The sequence below is a fragment of the Ammospiza nelsoni genome, chromosome Z, assembly GCF_027579445.1.
Source record: "Ammospiza nelsoni isolate bAmmNel1 chromosome Z, bAmmNel1.pri, whole genome shotgun sequence".
Classification (NCBI taxonomy): Eukaryota; Metazoa; Chordata; class Aves; order Passeriformes; family Passerellidae; genus Ammospiza; species Ammospiza nelsoni.
In genome coordinates this window covers 42,901,113-42,918,381 of record NC_080669.1, presented here as the reverse complement: position 1 = coordinate 42,918,381, position 17,269 = coordinate 42,901,113, and the positions used below count along the sequence as shown (strand labels likewise).

The following is a 17,269-nucleotide window of genomic DNA, read 5'->3' as shown; positions in this document are numbered from 1 at the left end:
CAGGTGCCCCAGAACTCTGTTCCCAAGAATATTTAGGTCAAAGAGATTAGTCTGAGCAGACTGAAGCTAGTGATCTTCCTTGCTTTTCTGAGTAATGATGTCCAAGATCTGAGTCCATGTACATGAGGAGCTGGTACCTGACAGCCATGAAGTTCACCCTGTAGAAGCTCCTGCTGCTGCATTATGGCATAAGAAACGATCTCTTGAATAGTGAGCAATAAACATTAGTGGATACTTCTTAGAAGTGAGGCCAGGGAGGCTGACAAAAGCAAAATTAAATGTTACAGCAGAGACTGGTGTGAGGAATATGGTTATAGTCTACCCTGGATCTTGATTAAGAAAAATTCCAGCATGTTTGGCACTAAAATGATGGCATCGTGAACTGCCTTTTTCTTATGTCTGAATCACTTTGCTTAGAAGAAAGAAACAGCCTTGAAACTTGGCATTAATTTGTGTTGAAGTTGCTATACAAAGGATTCACCATGGCATGGTTCAATGCTCAAAGCAAACTGCAAAGCAGGTTGGTATCTCTAAAGAGGTGCTGACAATCCCTATTAATAGGGGGCTTGCCTCTATTGCATCAAGAAAGAGAACAGGCAGGGGAGACAAATTCACTCTCAAGCAGAGTTAAATATGAATAACAAATAATTCAGGCCTTAAACAGTGTGACTCAAAGAAACCTTGAAGAGTTTCATGTGATCCACTCAGACTGAGAACAAAAGTATTGTAAAATGCTCAGCTGTGGCGTCTTCCATTTTGTCAAGAACTATTAAATATAAATAGAAAAGCTATAACTGCAGGTAAGGAAACAGGAAAGAAGGAGACATTGTCATAGCAGCAGCAGTTGCTTCACACAGGACAGCAGTTGCTTCACACAGGACTACCAAAACAACAGTATTGGGGTCTGCAGGAGCAAGAACCTGAAACCAGTGCAGAAGAATGGGAGCTTGAGTACAGCAAAGGGAAAGCACTGCTGCAGTCCTCTGGGATACACTGTCCCAGCAGCCTATGTGAAAGGGAGCTGCAAGCGGAAGGCAGAATACAGAATTGCACATGGGAGGCCTTACAGACCTGCAAGGGTGTTGCCAAAATTAGTAGTTTTCCAGTGCCTTATCCTGCACCAGCCTGGATACAGGCAGAATAATGAGCTGCTGCTTAGGAGCTGTAAGTGAGGTGCTAAGAGCACGCACAAGGAACCAGCACTTTGTTGTGTGCATTCCCTGCTTTTCAGGAGCTCCAGCTTAGCTGAAGTGCTCCCAGTGACAAAGGGAAGTAACCTGGTTTTGGGGATGGTCATTGTTACAGGAATTGCTGATGCCAGCTCCAACAGAGCTGAAGAAGAAACCTCCATCCAAACACAGGGAAAGCCTCTCTCCTGTCCTGCTAGTTACTCACTGCAGCTTTATACGACACTAACACCATCTGCAAGAGAAACAAGACTGGCTTTATGCTGTTTCTCAGCAGCTCATGAAGAGTTTGAAGCTGGAAACTCCTTCACACCTCTGCCCTTTGTTTCCACTGAGCCCAGCAGAACATTAGACCTGCACTCCCAGAGTACATTCAAAGCTTCAGGCACAGACTGAAATATTCCTCGGCTCTTAACCAAATGGAGGTATTCTAACTGTGAATAAAATGAAATTACTTTTATTTCCTCACCTTTTGAAAACATTTTAAGAGATACACCAGTGAGTTCCTGCCCTTTATCTGCATATCAATTATTCATTATTTTCATTAAAGAAAGCCAAGCCATGCTATGCCCATGAGGATGAAAGAAATCTGTACTACTCTCTTTCTCTCTGCCCCTCATACATTTTTATTTCAGATTACTTTTAATCCATATATATTTTAAATAGGAAAATGTGTGGATTTTATTAGCAATAAAATTTTAGGGGATTTCCCCCCTACTGATTTTTCATAGATTTATAGATCCATAATCATTCACGTCACAGCCTAAGGGAAACGAGGCTCGAACAGGATAATAGCCCTTAAATCCCCTCCTCTAAGCACTCAGATCTTTGCTGTCAGCAAGATTAAAACGGTCAACAGCAGTCTTCATGTGTCTATATCCCACACAGAGCTTTCACAACAACTGGAGTGGTGGCTGGCAGGGAGACATATGCAGACCTACTGCTGTGCATAATACTTCTGAGATAAAGAGGAAAGAAAACCAGGTTGCCAGCTTTTGCAGAGTTGAAAAGGACTGGTGTTAACCGCTTGATTGCATGAATGCAAAGAGGGGAGAAGAGTAAGGAATAATATTATGTTGCAGTTTAACAGTCAGCAAGAGTTTCTTTTCCTAAAACATAAAGGCAGAGAGATGGAAGCACCAAACATCCTTCTGCGGCCCAGCAAGGGGAAGGAAAAGGAAGGCGTTCATGTAGATAAGCAGAGTGGTACCTCTGCCACCACTGCCTTGAACACCCAGCCCCTGCTGCAACTAGGACCTGAGGGGAATTACAACTATTATGTGGATGATGAAGATGAGGAAGATGAAGAGAAAGAAGAGGGAAATTGGCAACATGAAGATGCATTTAAGGGCGAAAGCAAGGCCTCATCGTTTATTCCTTGTTCCCCTGCTCTTTCCTCTAGATCCCCGGCCACATCATCTACTCCATCCGTGCTGAACATCAATGTTGGTGGCCAGAGCTACCGCCTCACCTACCAGGCAGTGGCCATCTACCCCAAGACGCGCCTGGGCCGCCTGGCTACCTCCACTGACCGCCGCTGCCAGCTGGGCCTGTGCGACGACTACGCTGCCCAGGTGGATGAGTACTTCTTTGACCGGGACCCAGCTGTCTTCCAGCTGGTGTACAATTTCTATGCCTCGGGGGTGCTGCGGGTGAGGGACGAGCTGTGCCCCCGCAGCTTCCTGGAGGAGCTGAGCTACTGGGGCGTGCGCCTCAAATACACACCCCGCTGCTGCCGCATCTGCTTTGAGGAGCGCCGGGACGAGCTGAGCGAGCAGCTGAAGGTGCAGCGGGAGCTGCGCTCCCAGGCAGAGGCTGAGGAGAATGAGCAGCTCTTCCGCCACATGCGCTACTACGGGCCCCAGCGCTGGCGCCTCTGGAACCTCATGGAGAAGCCCTTCTCCTCTGTCACTGCCAAAGTGATGGCAGTGGCCTCCAGCTTCTTCGTCCTCATCTCCGTGGTTGCCCTGGCACTCAACACAGTAGAGGAGATGCAGCAGGTAGACTGGAAGAGTGGGGATAGCCGGCCTGTCTTGGAGCATGTGGAGACTTTGTGCATTGCATTCTTCACATTGGAGTACCTGCTGCGCTTGGTCTCTACCCCAGACCTGCGCCGCTTTGCCAGCAGTGCCCTCAATGCAGTAGACCTCATTGCCATCCTGCCCCTCTATCTGCAGCTGCTGCTTGAATGCTTTACTGACGATGACCAGCCCCGGGGTCGGGGCTCCCAACACGAGCACGATATCGAGAAGGTGGGGCGAGTGAGCAAGGTAGGACAGGTGCTTCGCATCATGCGCCTCATGCGCATCTTCCGCATCCTCAAGCTGGCCCGCCACTCCACAGGGCTGCGTGCCTTCGGCTTTACCTTGCGCCAGTGCTACCAGCAGGTGGGCTGCCTTTTGCTCTTCATTGCTATGGGCATCTTTGCCTTCTCTGCCATGGTCTACACAGTGGAGCACGATGTCTCCAGTACCAACTTCACCAGCATTCCCCATGCTTGGTGGTGGGCTGCCGTAAGTAAACACATCTTACTTTGCTGAGTAAAGAGACCCTCCCTTCCTTCCCTTCCCCTTCCCCTTCCCCTTCCCCTCTCCTCCCAGCTGGAGTTGCTGACAGTCTTGAAAACAACAGGCTTAGATCAGTGAACATCTGCTCTGAATTCTGAGCTTACAGGACATATGCATGCCTGCGTGCACACAGACACACACACACATGCACTCATTCACCTCTCTGTAAGCTTAAATCAAGACTTAATCAGGCAGGTGGTCTTGAAATTCCCATATCTCCAAATGCAGACATTTTCACTTTTAAAGAAGAAGTGGTCAAAGACAGGGTAAAAAAAGCATTTCCCAATTTAGTGCCATTGTCAGTGTTGTCAAAACAATAGGGGGGGAAAAGCATGCATTTGGCACTCTAGAAACAGGATTTTTGTTCTTATTCTATGTGTAGGTCTTCTGCAACCCATAAAACTGCAAGATGATGAGACATAGTTTATTAACTACAGTCAGATCACCCACACTTTAAAAGTGAAAGCTGTCCCAGAACTCTGGCTGTTAAAAATCCACTAGGACCAACAGTTGTTTTACACAAGAGATTGTGTTCTGCAGAAGATGTCTGTATTTATAGCACCCTAGCTGAAACTAGTGGGTGGCTAGACATTGTCAATGCTGAGGGAAGGCACAGGACCCACACCTTAGCCATCCATAACCCTAAGGCTTGTCCTAGACCATTGTCACATACATTTTGTTTTGCAGCAGCTGATGCCAACCTGCACAGTCTATTTCTGTGTGGGGCCCCAGGAGGACTTCTGACCCCTGGGCATGGCTAAGGGTCTGGCTCTGTCCCAGTCACTTCCCTGGAGAAAAAAACTCATGCAAATAGACTGGATAGGAGTTATAACATCTCAGGCTGGTTGATCAGCACTGACACTGGATGCCCCAAGATGCATATGAGGCCCACCAGACAGTAATCCCAACCCATTCAAGGTCACTTACCCTGGCCAGCCATCCTGGAGCCCAAGGTCTGCGCTTCTGGCTCAGCCATGGACGATGAGATGTGGTGGTTTACCACACATTTGCAGTGATTCAGCACATGGCAGAAAAAAAGCCTTACAGACAAGCATAGATGCACACATTTATATGTGTGCACATGTGTATGTGTAACTGTGCTGAATATCCTTTATTCACTGATTTTTCCATCCTTCCATGGGCCATGTAAGGATGGAAAAATCAGTGAATAAAGGAAAGAAGGTCTTGTAATCTGACCTTCATAGATCATCTGTAAGTAATATACAAAGGCTATGAAAACACTGGTGATTCATACATTGCTAAAATACTCTGTCTTCTGAACATGCAGGTCATATGCAAAATCTTTAGGGCTCATTTTTGTGAAGTGGTGACACCATAATAATTTAGATATTCTTAATAAACTTATATGGCTAGGTGAAAAAGGCCTATTTAACTGAGCAAGTGCCTTCAAAACAGGAGCTGTATCATGCACATTGCAATTCCAAAGCATAAAACACTTTTGACAGCCTGTAAATTAATATATCTAGATCATTTGAATGTTATAAAAATCCAACAGCATTCACCAACTCACACATGCAGGAGAAGAAGCATCCTTCCTAAACTGTTACAGGCAATGTATAAAACTATGCCAATGGTACAGAACCTTATCACAGGATAATGTTTTTGTCCTGGCTGGTAGACATAAACATCTTGCCTTCATCTCAGTATTTATTTTTGGAGATATTTATCCTGTATTATCATTCAAATCCAGTGACTTAATTTCCATTAAACCAAATCACTAATCCCTTTTATTCCACAGGAAGCACCAGGTGCATCCTAAAAATGTGCTCACCCAGTGCTGTCTCATGAAATCTAATGTTTTCTTCATTTGAAATATCATTCTATTTACAATTTTAGAAGATGACAAACGCTACACACTGACCTTCTGAAAACTTATTTTAGTGTTAAAGCCACAAGGGCATTACAGTCAAAGTCCTACTGTCTGTGGCTTATTTTTGTCAGAATTTTAGGTTACTGTTTAACAGATATATACAGTGTGTTGAGACACTGTGAAAAAAATCAAATAAAATTCACTGGCTGAAAAAGTTCCTTTGCACAGACCAGAAAGTGAGAGGTGACAGCAACATGAAAGTTTTACCTGCCAGAAAAAAAGTTATATTTACTCAGTGTAAAAAATATAAAACATCAAAATGTGTGCAGTTAAACTAAATAAATTAGGAGTTATCTTATGTTGACTGTTTGAGAGTAGATTTTTCAAATGTAGCAGCATCTCCATAATCAAACATCCATTAATTTTAATCTGAATTTTACAATGGAAATATTTCAGTACTTGGTGTAGCACTGGACCCATAAAACAGTTCCCTCATATATCCATAGGCAGAAAGAGAAAATTATATTGGCTGAGAAGAAAAATGTAAGGGTATGTACACAGTGAGCTGGCAAATTGTTCAGAATCATATAAAATAAATACACTAAACACCATCACTCTCAAAAAAAAAACCCCAAAAAATTCAACAACCAAAGCTGAAACATTTTCAACAACCCCTAAATCCTTCTTCAAAAGGAAATTCAGCAAAAATTACACACCTGTGTACTTATTTAACACTATAACTATACATATTGCAACCATACACTACAAGCAAAACCTTCCAGGCTACAGTTCTTTGTAGGTATGTAATTATTAAGGGGGATTTCATCTAGTAACTTTGAAGTCCTGTATAATGTCTTCCTATAAGGCAAAGAGGAAAATTTATTTCAAAATTAATTGAAGGGTTTTGTGTGTTTTTCACTAGTTCCTAAAATACATATGAAAAACAAAGGTAAAACTCAAAATACAAACCAGAGGATAAGTCCCAAATACGGGGTTTTATCAGCACAGTGGATTTAGAAACAGGACATCTGTTCCAAGTGACATGATGAGGGAGCAGGGTTGCAGCTATCAGTGGATTTGCATGGCTAGGGAGCCACATCTATCCTTTCCCTTCAGCCAAACAATCACCTTCTGGACAGCCTGGTATGGAATTTGTCTGGGAATTCCCTCTGCAGGGTAAAAATCTAAAAATCCTCCTGAATGGTGTCAAACCATTGTCTTTCTTTACTCCATGAGAGGGTTTGTTTTTTTTTTAATTAGGAATATTTTGCATAAGAAAACTAGTAGACACATACACACACAGAGGCAGGCACAAACACAAACACACACACACACACAAAAGCAGCACAGAATATTTTAGAGTTACAATGCAAATTAAAAAAAAGTTAACCTTGTCCCTGATCAGTGAACATATCTGTCTATGTTCTTAGCTCAGATAATAAGCTGCGTGTTGGTTTGCCTGTAGGTCAGCATCTCTACAGTGGGATATGGAGATATGTGTCCAGAAACGCACCTTGGACGCCTGTTTGCTTTCCTCTGCATTGCTTTTGGAATAATCCTGAATGGCATGCCCATCTCCATCCTCTACAATAAGTTCTCAGACTATTACAGCAAGCTGAAGGCCTATGAGTACACAGCTCTCAAGAAAGAAAGAGGGAAGGTCGACTTCACACGGAGAGCCATGAGGAAAATATCTGAGTGCTGCGGAGAAGGTGCACCCCACCCTTTGTCACAGCAATGATAGTTTGTGCTTCTTTGGATATGGGGAGGCAACCAAGAAGCTGGAGGAGAAAAAGGAAAAACAAATCAGCCAAAAGATAAACTAAAAGGGCCAAAAGTAACAAAGTAGATGGTGAAATCTGTTTTGAAGGGAGTTGTTTTCAAAATTAAAAAGGCTCAGATTAAAACAACAGAATTTTTTAACTCTGATAGCCTGTGAGCAGCACTTGAATGCTCATCAACTCTCTGAAATGAATTCCTTCAGATTAAACACTCTGAATAAGTTTCACATTAAGATATAGCCCCCTGCTACTGATTAGATTGACAATAAAGACCCACCATAATTGTACAAACACAAAACAAATTGTTGTCATTAAGGGTCAGCCACCTTACTTCTGCCATGGCAGTGTCAAAAATTAAACTAATAGAATACCCGATATACTGACTGTGTCACTTAAATTGGTTTTACATCAGCTTTCAATTAGAGGAAAATGGCCTAGAGCACTTACCTAAATATTAGCAGCAGCTATAATCCCTAAAATGTCAGCTTCTGTTTCCATTGACAGATAGCTATGCTTCATTGTTCTAATTTTATTTTTCAAATGCAGCCCTGCAAATGAGCCCTCCTGTTTTCATGCCTAGTCAAGCAATGCACTGTTTTTAGCATTTCCCACCACCCCATCTCTATAATCATTTTTCAGTATGACAAGAACTAGTGAAGAATTCTGGAGTCTGAGTTGATAAATCTCATTGATCAAATCTGAAAACATTTCCAAACTCAATCCTTTTTAGGTATAGGATTAGTAATAATTTATTTTGCAATATTTAATGTATCTACTTATTGGATTGTTAGAATAATAGACCTGTCAAGGAACATAAGTACTGAAGCAGTAATTTTAAAATAATCAAAGGAAATACATGGGTAGCAACACTAAAAGACTATTCATACAAAGGATTTTATCGGCACTTCACTGTAACCAATTTTAAACATTATTTAAAATCAAGATAATTTGTCTGGTACATACAGCCATAGGGACACAATCCTGACACCTTAGCTTAGGTACCAGGAGTACCTTATATTCTAAGATTACTGTGTCTTCTTGCACAGCTGGATGGGATTTCTCATGCGTCTAAACTCATCTCAAAATTTAAATAAAAAATAAAATCAACAATTAGATGGAATTGCAGTTTATGTATTACTTCTGAGACTATCAGGAATAATTTTTTACATAAGAGCAGTCATCCCAATTTAAAAACAGTAATCTGAATAACAGATCTGAAAGAAAAAACGTGTAATGAAAAGGATCAACAGTAACAGTGCACTGATATGACCCATGGCTGTTAGTCAGCAGCACTCCTGCAAAGCATCTTGATGACAGAGATGGATTTCAAAACTCTTGAACTCTCACGTTGTGTCTGTGCTGCCCTGATGAATGCAAATGGCTGCATTAAGATCTCAGGGCCACATGGGACACAATGGTGTGAAGCTCACTCTGGGACAGCTGAGGGTGAAAATGTTCATTAATTTTGACACATCCATGCGAGTTGTGTCAAGCATGGGGACATTTCTCCTTTCAGTGGTGGGAAGGTAATTAGTAACCAACTTGTTCTTCTCATTCTCTACCTCCAGACGAATGTATCATAAGCCCATCTGTCATTTTGTTCTTTAGGAATGACAGTCAGAACACTGTGTGCTGATCAGCTCTGTTAAAAGCTAAACCATGTCTTTAAGGCACAGCTGAGCCCTGGGAGTTCAATGTGATAGATGTTTGCTGTTCTGGACTGCACACAATGCAGCAGGCACAATCCTGGCACTCACTGAGAAGAATAGCTGCTTTGCTTTGGCTCTAGGGAATTTGCATAGCCCTTCTGCACAGCAACAACAGGACAAGAAGCTTCCAGGAACCACAGGAAACCTCTTACTACAGTTCAGTGAGGTGACAAGTTACAAGCATGCAAAAACACAAAAATGCTTTATATTCAACATGCAAATTGATTTAGACCCATTAAAAGTATTTTAAACCTGGTGACTACTGAATTTTCCAAAATATAGGGTACTGTAAATCAGTTTCTTTGCTGAAGGAATTCATACTTGCATGACCATGCAGATGGGATGCAGATGCTCAGCCCTGCATGGAGGCTCAATAGCCTTTTTCTTGCCACCTGCAGAAATCCAGAGCCTGAGGACTAACTCTGCTGAGACTGGACTTTGTCACAGCCTCAGACTCGACAAAGATCACAAGTCTCATTTTCCATCCCATTTGCCTCACCTGCAGGACCTATTCAACTAGATATTTTTGAAGATGTGTAATGAAATAGATTTTCCACACCAAACTCAAGCAGAAGAAAAAGGAGTCTTGTCTCTTAATCAAGAGTCAGAATTTAATGTCCTTGGCAAATGCTTTATCTGTTCAATAAGATTTCAATGCACGAATCACTACTGCTCTAACTGCTCAAATGCAGCTTGAAGAGGGTCTCTTGCACCCCTCCAGTTGAATCTGTTCCACTTTGCACTCGGTAAATAATGGCCCACAAGGTGACAGTAAAAGAACACCATAGAGCTTGATGCTTCCAGCACTTAGCTGTGTGGAAAGGAGTTTATGACAGGCCCTGCTGCAATAAAGATCTATGAAAGTACCCTGACCAAGCAGCAAAGCCTTCCCAAACACCCAGCCTCATCTGGCCCAAGCAATCTTTAGTTTGGAAGGAACCCAGAGTCTCCACACATGAAGGTAAAACAACACATGAAAGAAAAACTTAGAGTGCCTCACAGCCTAATGGCTATGGGCCAAAACCACAGCCAGACACAGAGGAGAGTGATTTCTGTCCCTTCAGAAGCACAAGACATTGTGACCAGTACCATCAGGTGCCATTTGAGTGCCCTGAGCACCAAGGCCATCACACTTTGGGCAGCTCAGCTCACCTAGCAGCTGCTCCACTGTCTTTGTTCTCAATGCACTTTGCCCCCTCATCTGTCATCTAGCCCCACCATCTCACAGATGGCAGCTTTGGTACTACCCCGACTACACTGTGCACTGACTCAGCACACAAATGTGACTCTTTGGGGGAGTGGCGATGGATTCTCACTTGGCTCACGACCAGGCTCAGCGCCGAAAGCTCTCACTAGCACTAGAGTTGGCACAAGGTACATATTAGAAGTGTGTAGCCCAGAGGACACGCCTCTGGCAGTGAAACACTAAGCATAAGACTACAGAAAATTGCTGCATTTTGTTTTGCAGTAACTGGAAAACTCCGGTCTGCTGCAGTGAGGAGGTGAATTGGAGCTTAGTGGAGTAAAGCACTTTCCAGAAAACTAGAAGTTAGTGCTTGGTAGGCACTATTATTTTATGCAGTTTTCTGCCTTTGGCTCAACTATTCATATTTTAGGGGTGGCAAGCATTAGTTGTGCATTTAAATAGGAAAGACTCTGCCTAAATTTGAGGTACCATTATAGGAGCCAGACAGTGCCTGGATTGCTCAGGGCTCTGTCAGTGCCACCACTTGTTACACCTCCCGTGTAGATGGGAACCAGCAAGATCCTTCCACAAATTCTCTCCTTTTCCTACCATACAAAGGGGACCTCCAGCCAGCCGACTTTCAAGAATCTGCAGAAGGCTGTGCAAACCTGTATAAGCTGGTTTTAAAAGAGAATGAAGCATTTTTGCCTTTTTCTTTTTGACACAATGTTTCCCGCAGAAGACTCAGTTAATTTATTGTACCACATTTATTTTACCACTTTCAGTGGCATCACTACCCCTAAATTACTCAAACAAAACAGTCAAGTGGTAGACATGATGGCATCCAAAAACAACACAGGAAAGTCATGATTGCATTCCATAGGGCTTTGGCAATCAAAAGGTTTTGAAATAACACATCAAGGGAAAACATGCTTAAACACAACAAGATGGGCAATACTACTAAAGATAAAGTAGACAGTCTTTTTTTACAAGATGCTAATTTGGCATAACTAAGGTTTGGAGAAATAGGGTGGAGAATTCTCAGACTACTGAGAAATTAGAAATCTCTCTAAATATGGCTATGCTAGAATCCTCTATTTTAACTAATTGCAGATATTAATGAGACCCAGAGGGAGAAGGAAAATATATTCTATCATTATGTTTCACTACAGACTTGGCAAACATGGTGTCTCTGTAAGACAAAGAAACAGTCAGTTTATCTGGATGGCCTGGCTTCATTTTAGGAGAACCAAGTATTTTTTCTTCTACTTAATTTAGTCCTGGGAATTACTGGGGGAAAAGGGGGATGAAAAAAAACCAGAAAAGTAAAAAGGAAAAAAAAATTAAAAGAAAGGAGAACATTTTTTTAAAGATACGGGTGACGATAGTAGAAATGTAGAGTCTGTCCCTACATGAGATAGTGGAAAGAATTTAACTTAGAATATGCTTCTGCAAAAATCCTGTCTTTGAAGAACATCACTTTTTCAGTGCATTTCAGGAGCTGTTTGCTTTTCTCACTCAGAAAGATAGCACTTAAAGGGGTAGCTACAGTACACCATGGATTAATAGACATCTGGTATTATTCCCAGGTTTCAAAGGCAAATAGCAATATTCAGTCTTTAAATATTGTAAGTAAACTAAGTGAAATTTTTAAAATATCAATTAGGAATACTTCAAGGTTTTTGATGAAATATAATTACTGTCAATAAGACTAAGAAATAGAAGTCATCACCTTGCTAACAAATCCCTTCAACTGTTAAGAACATTCTGGTTTTATGTCATGCAAAAATATGCTTATCTGCTATTACAAAACTTTTATTAACTTATTTGGTAGTATAAAAATTACACGCCTTTTGACTGTAATCCAGTCCTTTATCTAGGACTAAAATAGGGAAAGGTCAGAGGTAGAAGTTTTTTATGTACTTAGTTAATTTAATGGAAATATGCTGAGAAAAATTAAAGCTTTCTACAAGTCCTGAGATAGAGATTATCAATAAATAAAACTTGTCAGAGTTCTAGTTCTACTCTAAAAAATTACTCTGTACTGTCATTCAAATTCCTGAAGTGGATTTGCTCGATTTATAAGCAAAATAATTTGACATCATTAATAACTAGATAAGCAAGTGCCGTACTTTAAAGCCAGTCTTTTGCCACCACTCAGTAACTGCTCTTCAGGCCACCACGTTCACCTTTTCCTTCAGCAGTTTTGGCAGGGGCTGGGGGTGGGAGGGGAGGGGACGGGGACAACGATGACAACACAACAAAGAAGATAACAAAAAATCCCCAAAGATAACAAAAAACACAACAAAGAAGACAACAAAAAACCCCCAAAACCAGTACGTTCAGGAAAATTCAGGAAATCACAGGCAGGTTGTGACAGCACCTTCCGCTGTGCTGGGGGCCCTCTTCAGGTCAGGACAAAGCAGCTGGGTGGGTCTCCCTATGGGAAGAACCGCTCCTGGCATGGAACATTGTTCACTGCTGCCGCTCAGAGGTTACAGGCTGCCAGATTCCCCCTTTCCTTAATATTGGTGCCTGCGGCCTGCCGTGTTAGCCAGCTGTGCTGCACCTTCCTCAGGCAGTCTACCAAAGCCTGAAGTCTTGTCACCAAGGGTGGAGTGTTTACAGTAATGTAAAAGTTCAACCATTTTTAATTCATTTGAAGACAAGCAATTCAGACATATGCCACACATCTTTAATTGATACTGCCTATTTTTTTTTCACTGTCCACTATAAAAAGATACAGAATTTAAAAGAGGCTCTAAATCTTTTTACCTGTTTAGATTAACAGTGGGGAAAAACCCATAAAAATTGAAAATGCCTACAGAGAAAAATGGGTAATATCAATTTGAAAAACAGCCTCTTTTCTGTTGAAAAAGAATTTCAACTGTAAGAACAGTTGCCTTGAACACTGGTGCTATCACCATGCTGTGAACATGACTTCATGGAAGTGTTGCAGCAGCTGATGTTCATCTCACCACAGCCTGAGAGCAGAAACTTTAACAACCACAACATACTTAACTAATTCTAATAATAATAACAACAACTTAATATTCTTCTCCCCAAAAAATGTTTTCTCAGAGATGTTTATAATTTAGTCTATCATTAAAATAACAAACCCTGGGTTTTTCTTCTTTTTATTGTTTGTTTTTTTGTTGGTGGTGATGGTTGGCTGTTTTGGATCAATTTTCTTTTTTCTCCCCACAAGTGTATCTGTTTTGCAAGGGGTAAAAACTTTTTGATGACTTCTTACTTCAATGCTTATAGCACCTGCTTGTCTTTGTCTGTATACCCAGAGGTCCTGCAGGCTCTCTCCTCTGTGCATTTTATTTTTGGTTTTAAATTCTAATAAAAGATGTAATCCATGTAGACACACTCCAGTTAGAGAACAGACTGACAAGAGAGCTGAATGGCAGGCAGAACCAGTTGTGGGGAGAACGGTGGAAATCAGTAGGATTTTTGCATTGTGTAAAGCATAAGTGTACTTGTAAGACACATCCTGATTGAAAGACGTATGAATCCATCAATTAAAACCATCTTCCATGACAGCAGATGACAAGATGGTTCAATCCACTTCAGCCATTATAGCCCTTGACAAAACTTTAATATGACTACTGCAAGAGGAAAACCACAAAGGCATGTGATGTTTAGTCGGGCATATGCAAGGAATTAGTGCTGATAACTGAATTTAGCTCACAAATTTTCCAGCTTTCCAGCCATCAGTGACTTTCCCTTCCCTCAATCCCTCCACGCAGAACAGCGTGTAACATCCTACTGGCTGCTTTAATGCCAATGTAAAATGGGTTAGACCTTCTGTATACAATTACAGGAAAATAATCATGTTAAGTAAAACTTCAACTGCTGAAATTAAGAGTTGCAGGGATGAGAGAAAAGGTGAAGGACCCACTATGATAGATCAGTGTTTTTTAAACAGCAATTATTTCCAGGAATACCTATTCCTCTTTTATTAGATGGTTAACCCAAGGTATTTACTATTTACACATCTTTAAAAAGGTTTAACATCTTAAAAGTACAGGTCTTAAAACAAGACCCACAAAACCATACAATGGTATTGAAACAACAAAAACTTACTAAAAGAGAAAAAAAGAGTGCAATTTACATAATGGTGAATGTAAGGGAGCAACTCAATGCAAGAGTTTTAAACCCCATGCAGAAAACAAGGAAACCAATGGAAAAATAATATGGTTAAGGGTAAATGAACTCTGGTGTTTTCACTCAGCACCTAAGCAATGTGATACACACTGATGCAAAATGGATGCGTTTTAGCAATGATCTGAAACCTGATAATGCCAAATGTTAAATGGGCAGTACAGATTTCTTCCAAGAAACCAAAAGGAAATATCTATTGATTAAAGCAATGAACTCTAGCAAAGAATCTGTCTTAAACATGTAAGAAATTAAAAAGGTACCAATTTTAATATCAGATTATAATAATTTAATTTTTAGACATAACACAGGAAGAAAGAAAAGCACACAGTATAACTCCATAAGTACCAAGTGGTGTGCATATGTGGGCATGGCCTTGTGTCCATTGTGACAGTCTACAACCCAACTAGACAGGACATGGACAGGACTAAGACAGCAAGTCTCAGTTATTGGTCACAATGTCCCCAAACATTCCTCCTGTATTTCCAGCTAAGCCAATCACTCTGCATTTTCTGCTGATACCACCTTTTCCCTCAGACACAAACTCAAAAGTCGTTGTGTACGGTTTTTTTGCTTTTGAAGAAACATAGGTTGGTGGAGTCAGTGGGAAAGCGAAACACTGTGTGCTCTTGGTAGATCCTATTGTCAGCAGCAAAGCTCATTCTTCTCTACCTTAAACCAAGAGCTACTGAGGTGCAACTGCACTCATCTGCATGCACCTACTTCCAAGGTAATGTAAAATACACTCTTACACTGTAATATATATCAATACCAAGGAAATGGGTCTTTTCTGAGAACAGAAAATGAAACAATCATTACCACCTCTTTTGTCCCAGTGCTCACAATGGTGGTTTACTCTCCAAATTCTGCTTAGTAAGGTGAGAGGTGTTAGCTGGTCACAAGGGACAGGTATTTCACCTCAGGAAAATGGCTTTAAAACAAATGCCTCATAATTGCTGGCATAGCCTTTCTTCTGAGCAAGTAGCAGGCAAAAAAAAATTACTTGCAGCCTGTGCACTTCCATTGTTTTCTTGGCAATAAAAAATTACTACAAGCTATATTAAGTTGCTGGCAATAATTTGAACACTTTGGATAACCTAAAGTAGGCAAAAAAGTACATATGAAACAAAACAAAAAGCATACATTTTTAAAAAACCACGAATCAAGAAAAAACCACTGTAATTTCAGAAACTTCCAAAAATTTACTTCTCCGCCTCCACTCAGCCACAGAGACCCATGGCAGACTGGGACAGACATGGCACTGCATCCAACCAGTCTCCTCACCGGGAAAAACCATGCCACTCCTTGATATAGTTTAAGCCATTGACAATCTTTCATATTCCACATATCCTACTTTTTCTCTCCTTCCATTTAGGCTATTCTAGAATTTGTTTTCAATTGACATTAAAGACACCTTCACAGTAAAATTTGTGTTGTATCTCTGGTAGGAAAACAGTGATAACTATAGCATAACCCTTAACTGATGCTTACTTAATGAAGAGAGGCATTTCTCAGGTTGTGGTAAAGAAAACTAACTGCTAGTCACTGCAAATTACTGCACATAACTTAAAATAAATGATGTATGCAGACTCAAAAATGCAAATAAACTGCCTGGTACGCATCCAGCTAAAGCAACCGTAATTAAAGTACACAATCAAAGCATCAGATCAGATTCATGTAAGTACACATTCTTACACAGCTTTTTGCTGTTCTGTTTATTAGCATCTTCTCTAGCCATGACTTATTTTCACTGCTCCCTGTAATCCTCTTGGTTGGAAGTATGTCTGTACCAGAGTCTAAGCATTAGTTCCCCTTAATAACCCAAAAAATTGAGAAGGGTTGTACCAGACGTTTTTTTCTTTCCCTGTTCTATTGTACCATTAATTATTCAATCACAAATCTGTTGCATATTTCATTCAGGTTGGGTTTTTGGCAGTAACTGCGACTTCTTTAGAAACAGTTCACTACAGTTTAAATTCATTATCTGCTGCTAATTAAGCCGATCTGTTTTACTGTCACAAAAGAAAATCCTGTTACAGAAACTAATGAGCTCCAATCTTCAGTAACTGAGAGGACATGTTTACAAGCAGGAACACTTAATGCCTTTGCCAAGCAGAGGCTGGAATTAAGTACATTTTCTAGATGTGTACGATTAAGTCTAAATAGTTTAAAGCAGTGAAATGCACTGTTTCATCTTTATAAATAATCTCTTGCTTCTCACTGGGGACAGTATTTGTTAATTCACAAAAATATTATAAGATACTCAAATAGGCAAATTCATAAAAACAAATAAATCATAAACCTAACTGTAATTTGCAGTTTACTTAGGTTACTTTGGACAGTAGATAATGTTATAGTTATGAAAATGGTTTCTAACATTGTTTATTTGCATCTGTTGATTCACTAATACTTTGCTGACTGTGCTCCCTTCTAATTCCACCTAAGTTTTTGAGTAGGTGTAAATACTTAAAGGTTAATCCCAATTAGACCTGCTTGGCAATGGCATTAAGTGTTCCTGCTTGTAAATACATCCTCTCAGTTATTGAAGATTGCAGCTCACTAGTGTGACACGATTTTCTTTTGTGACAATAAACCAGATTGTTTTAATTAGCAACAGGCAGTAAATTTATATGGTAGTGAACTGTTATTAGGAAGTCTAAGTTACTGCCAAAAAAACCAACATGAACAAAATATTCAACACATTTATGATGAATAATTACAGAAGTACAGATTCATAGAACGAATCAGTTTGGAACTGACCACAGTGAGTCACTTGGTCCAATCTTCCAGCTCAAGCAAGGTCATCCTACAGCACATAGCACAGGATTGTGTCCAGACTTC

At 40.7% G+C, this 17,269-nt stretch overlaps 1 protein-coding gene across 1 annotated transcript; it reads left to right on the top strand.

The window, feature by feature from the left end:
- Positions 1 to 2,260: 2,260 nt before the first annotated feature.
- KCNV2 (potassium voltage-gated channel modifier subfamily V member 2) lies at positions 2,261 to 7,326 on the top strand. Its single transcript, XM_059492965.1, has 2 exons — positions 2,261 to 3,700; positions 7,051 to 7,326. The coding sequence occupies exons 1-2, from the start codon at positions 2,261 to 2,263 to the stop codon at positions 7,324 to 7,326; spliced, it is 1,716 nt and encodes a 571-aa protein (XP_059348948.1).
- The last annotated feature ends 9,943 nt before the right edge of the window (positions 7,327 to 17,269 follow it).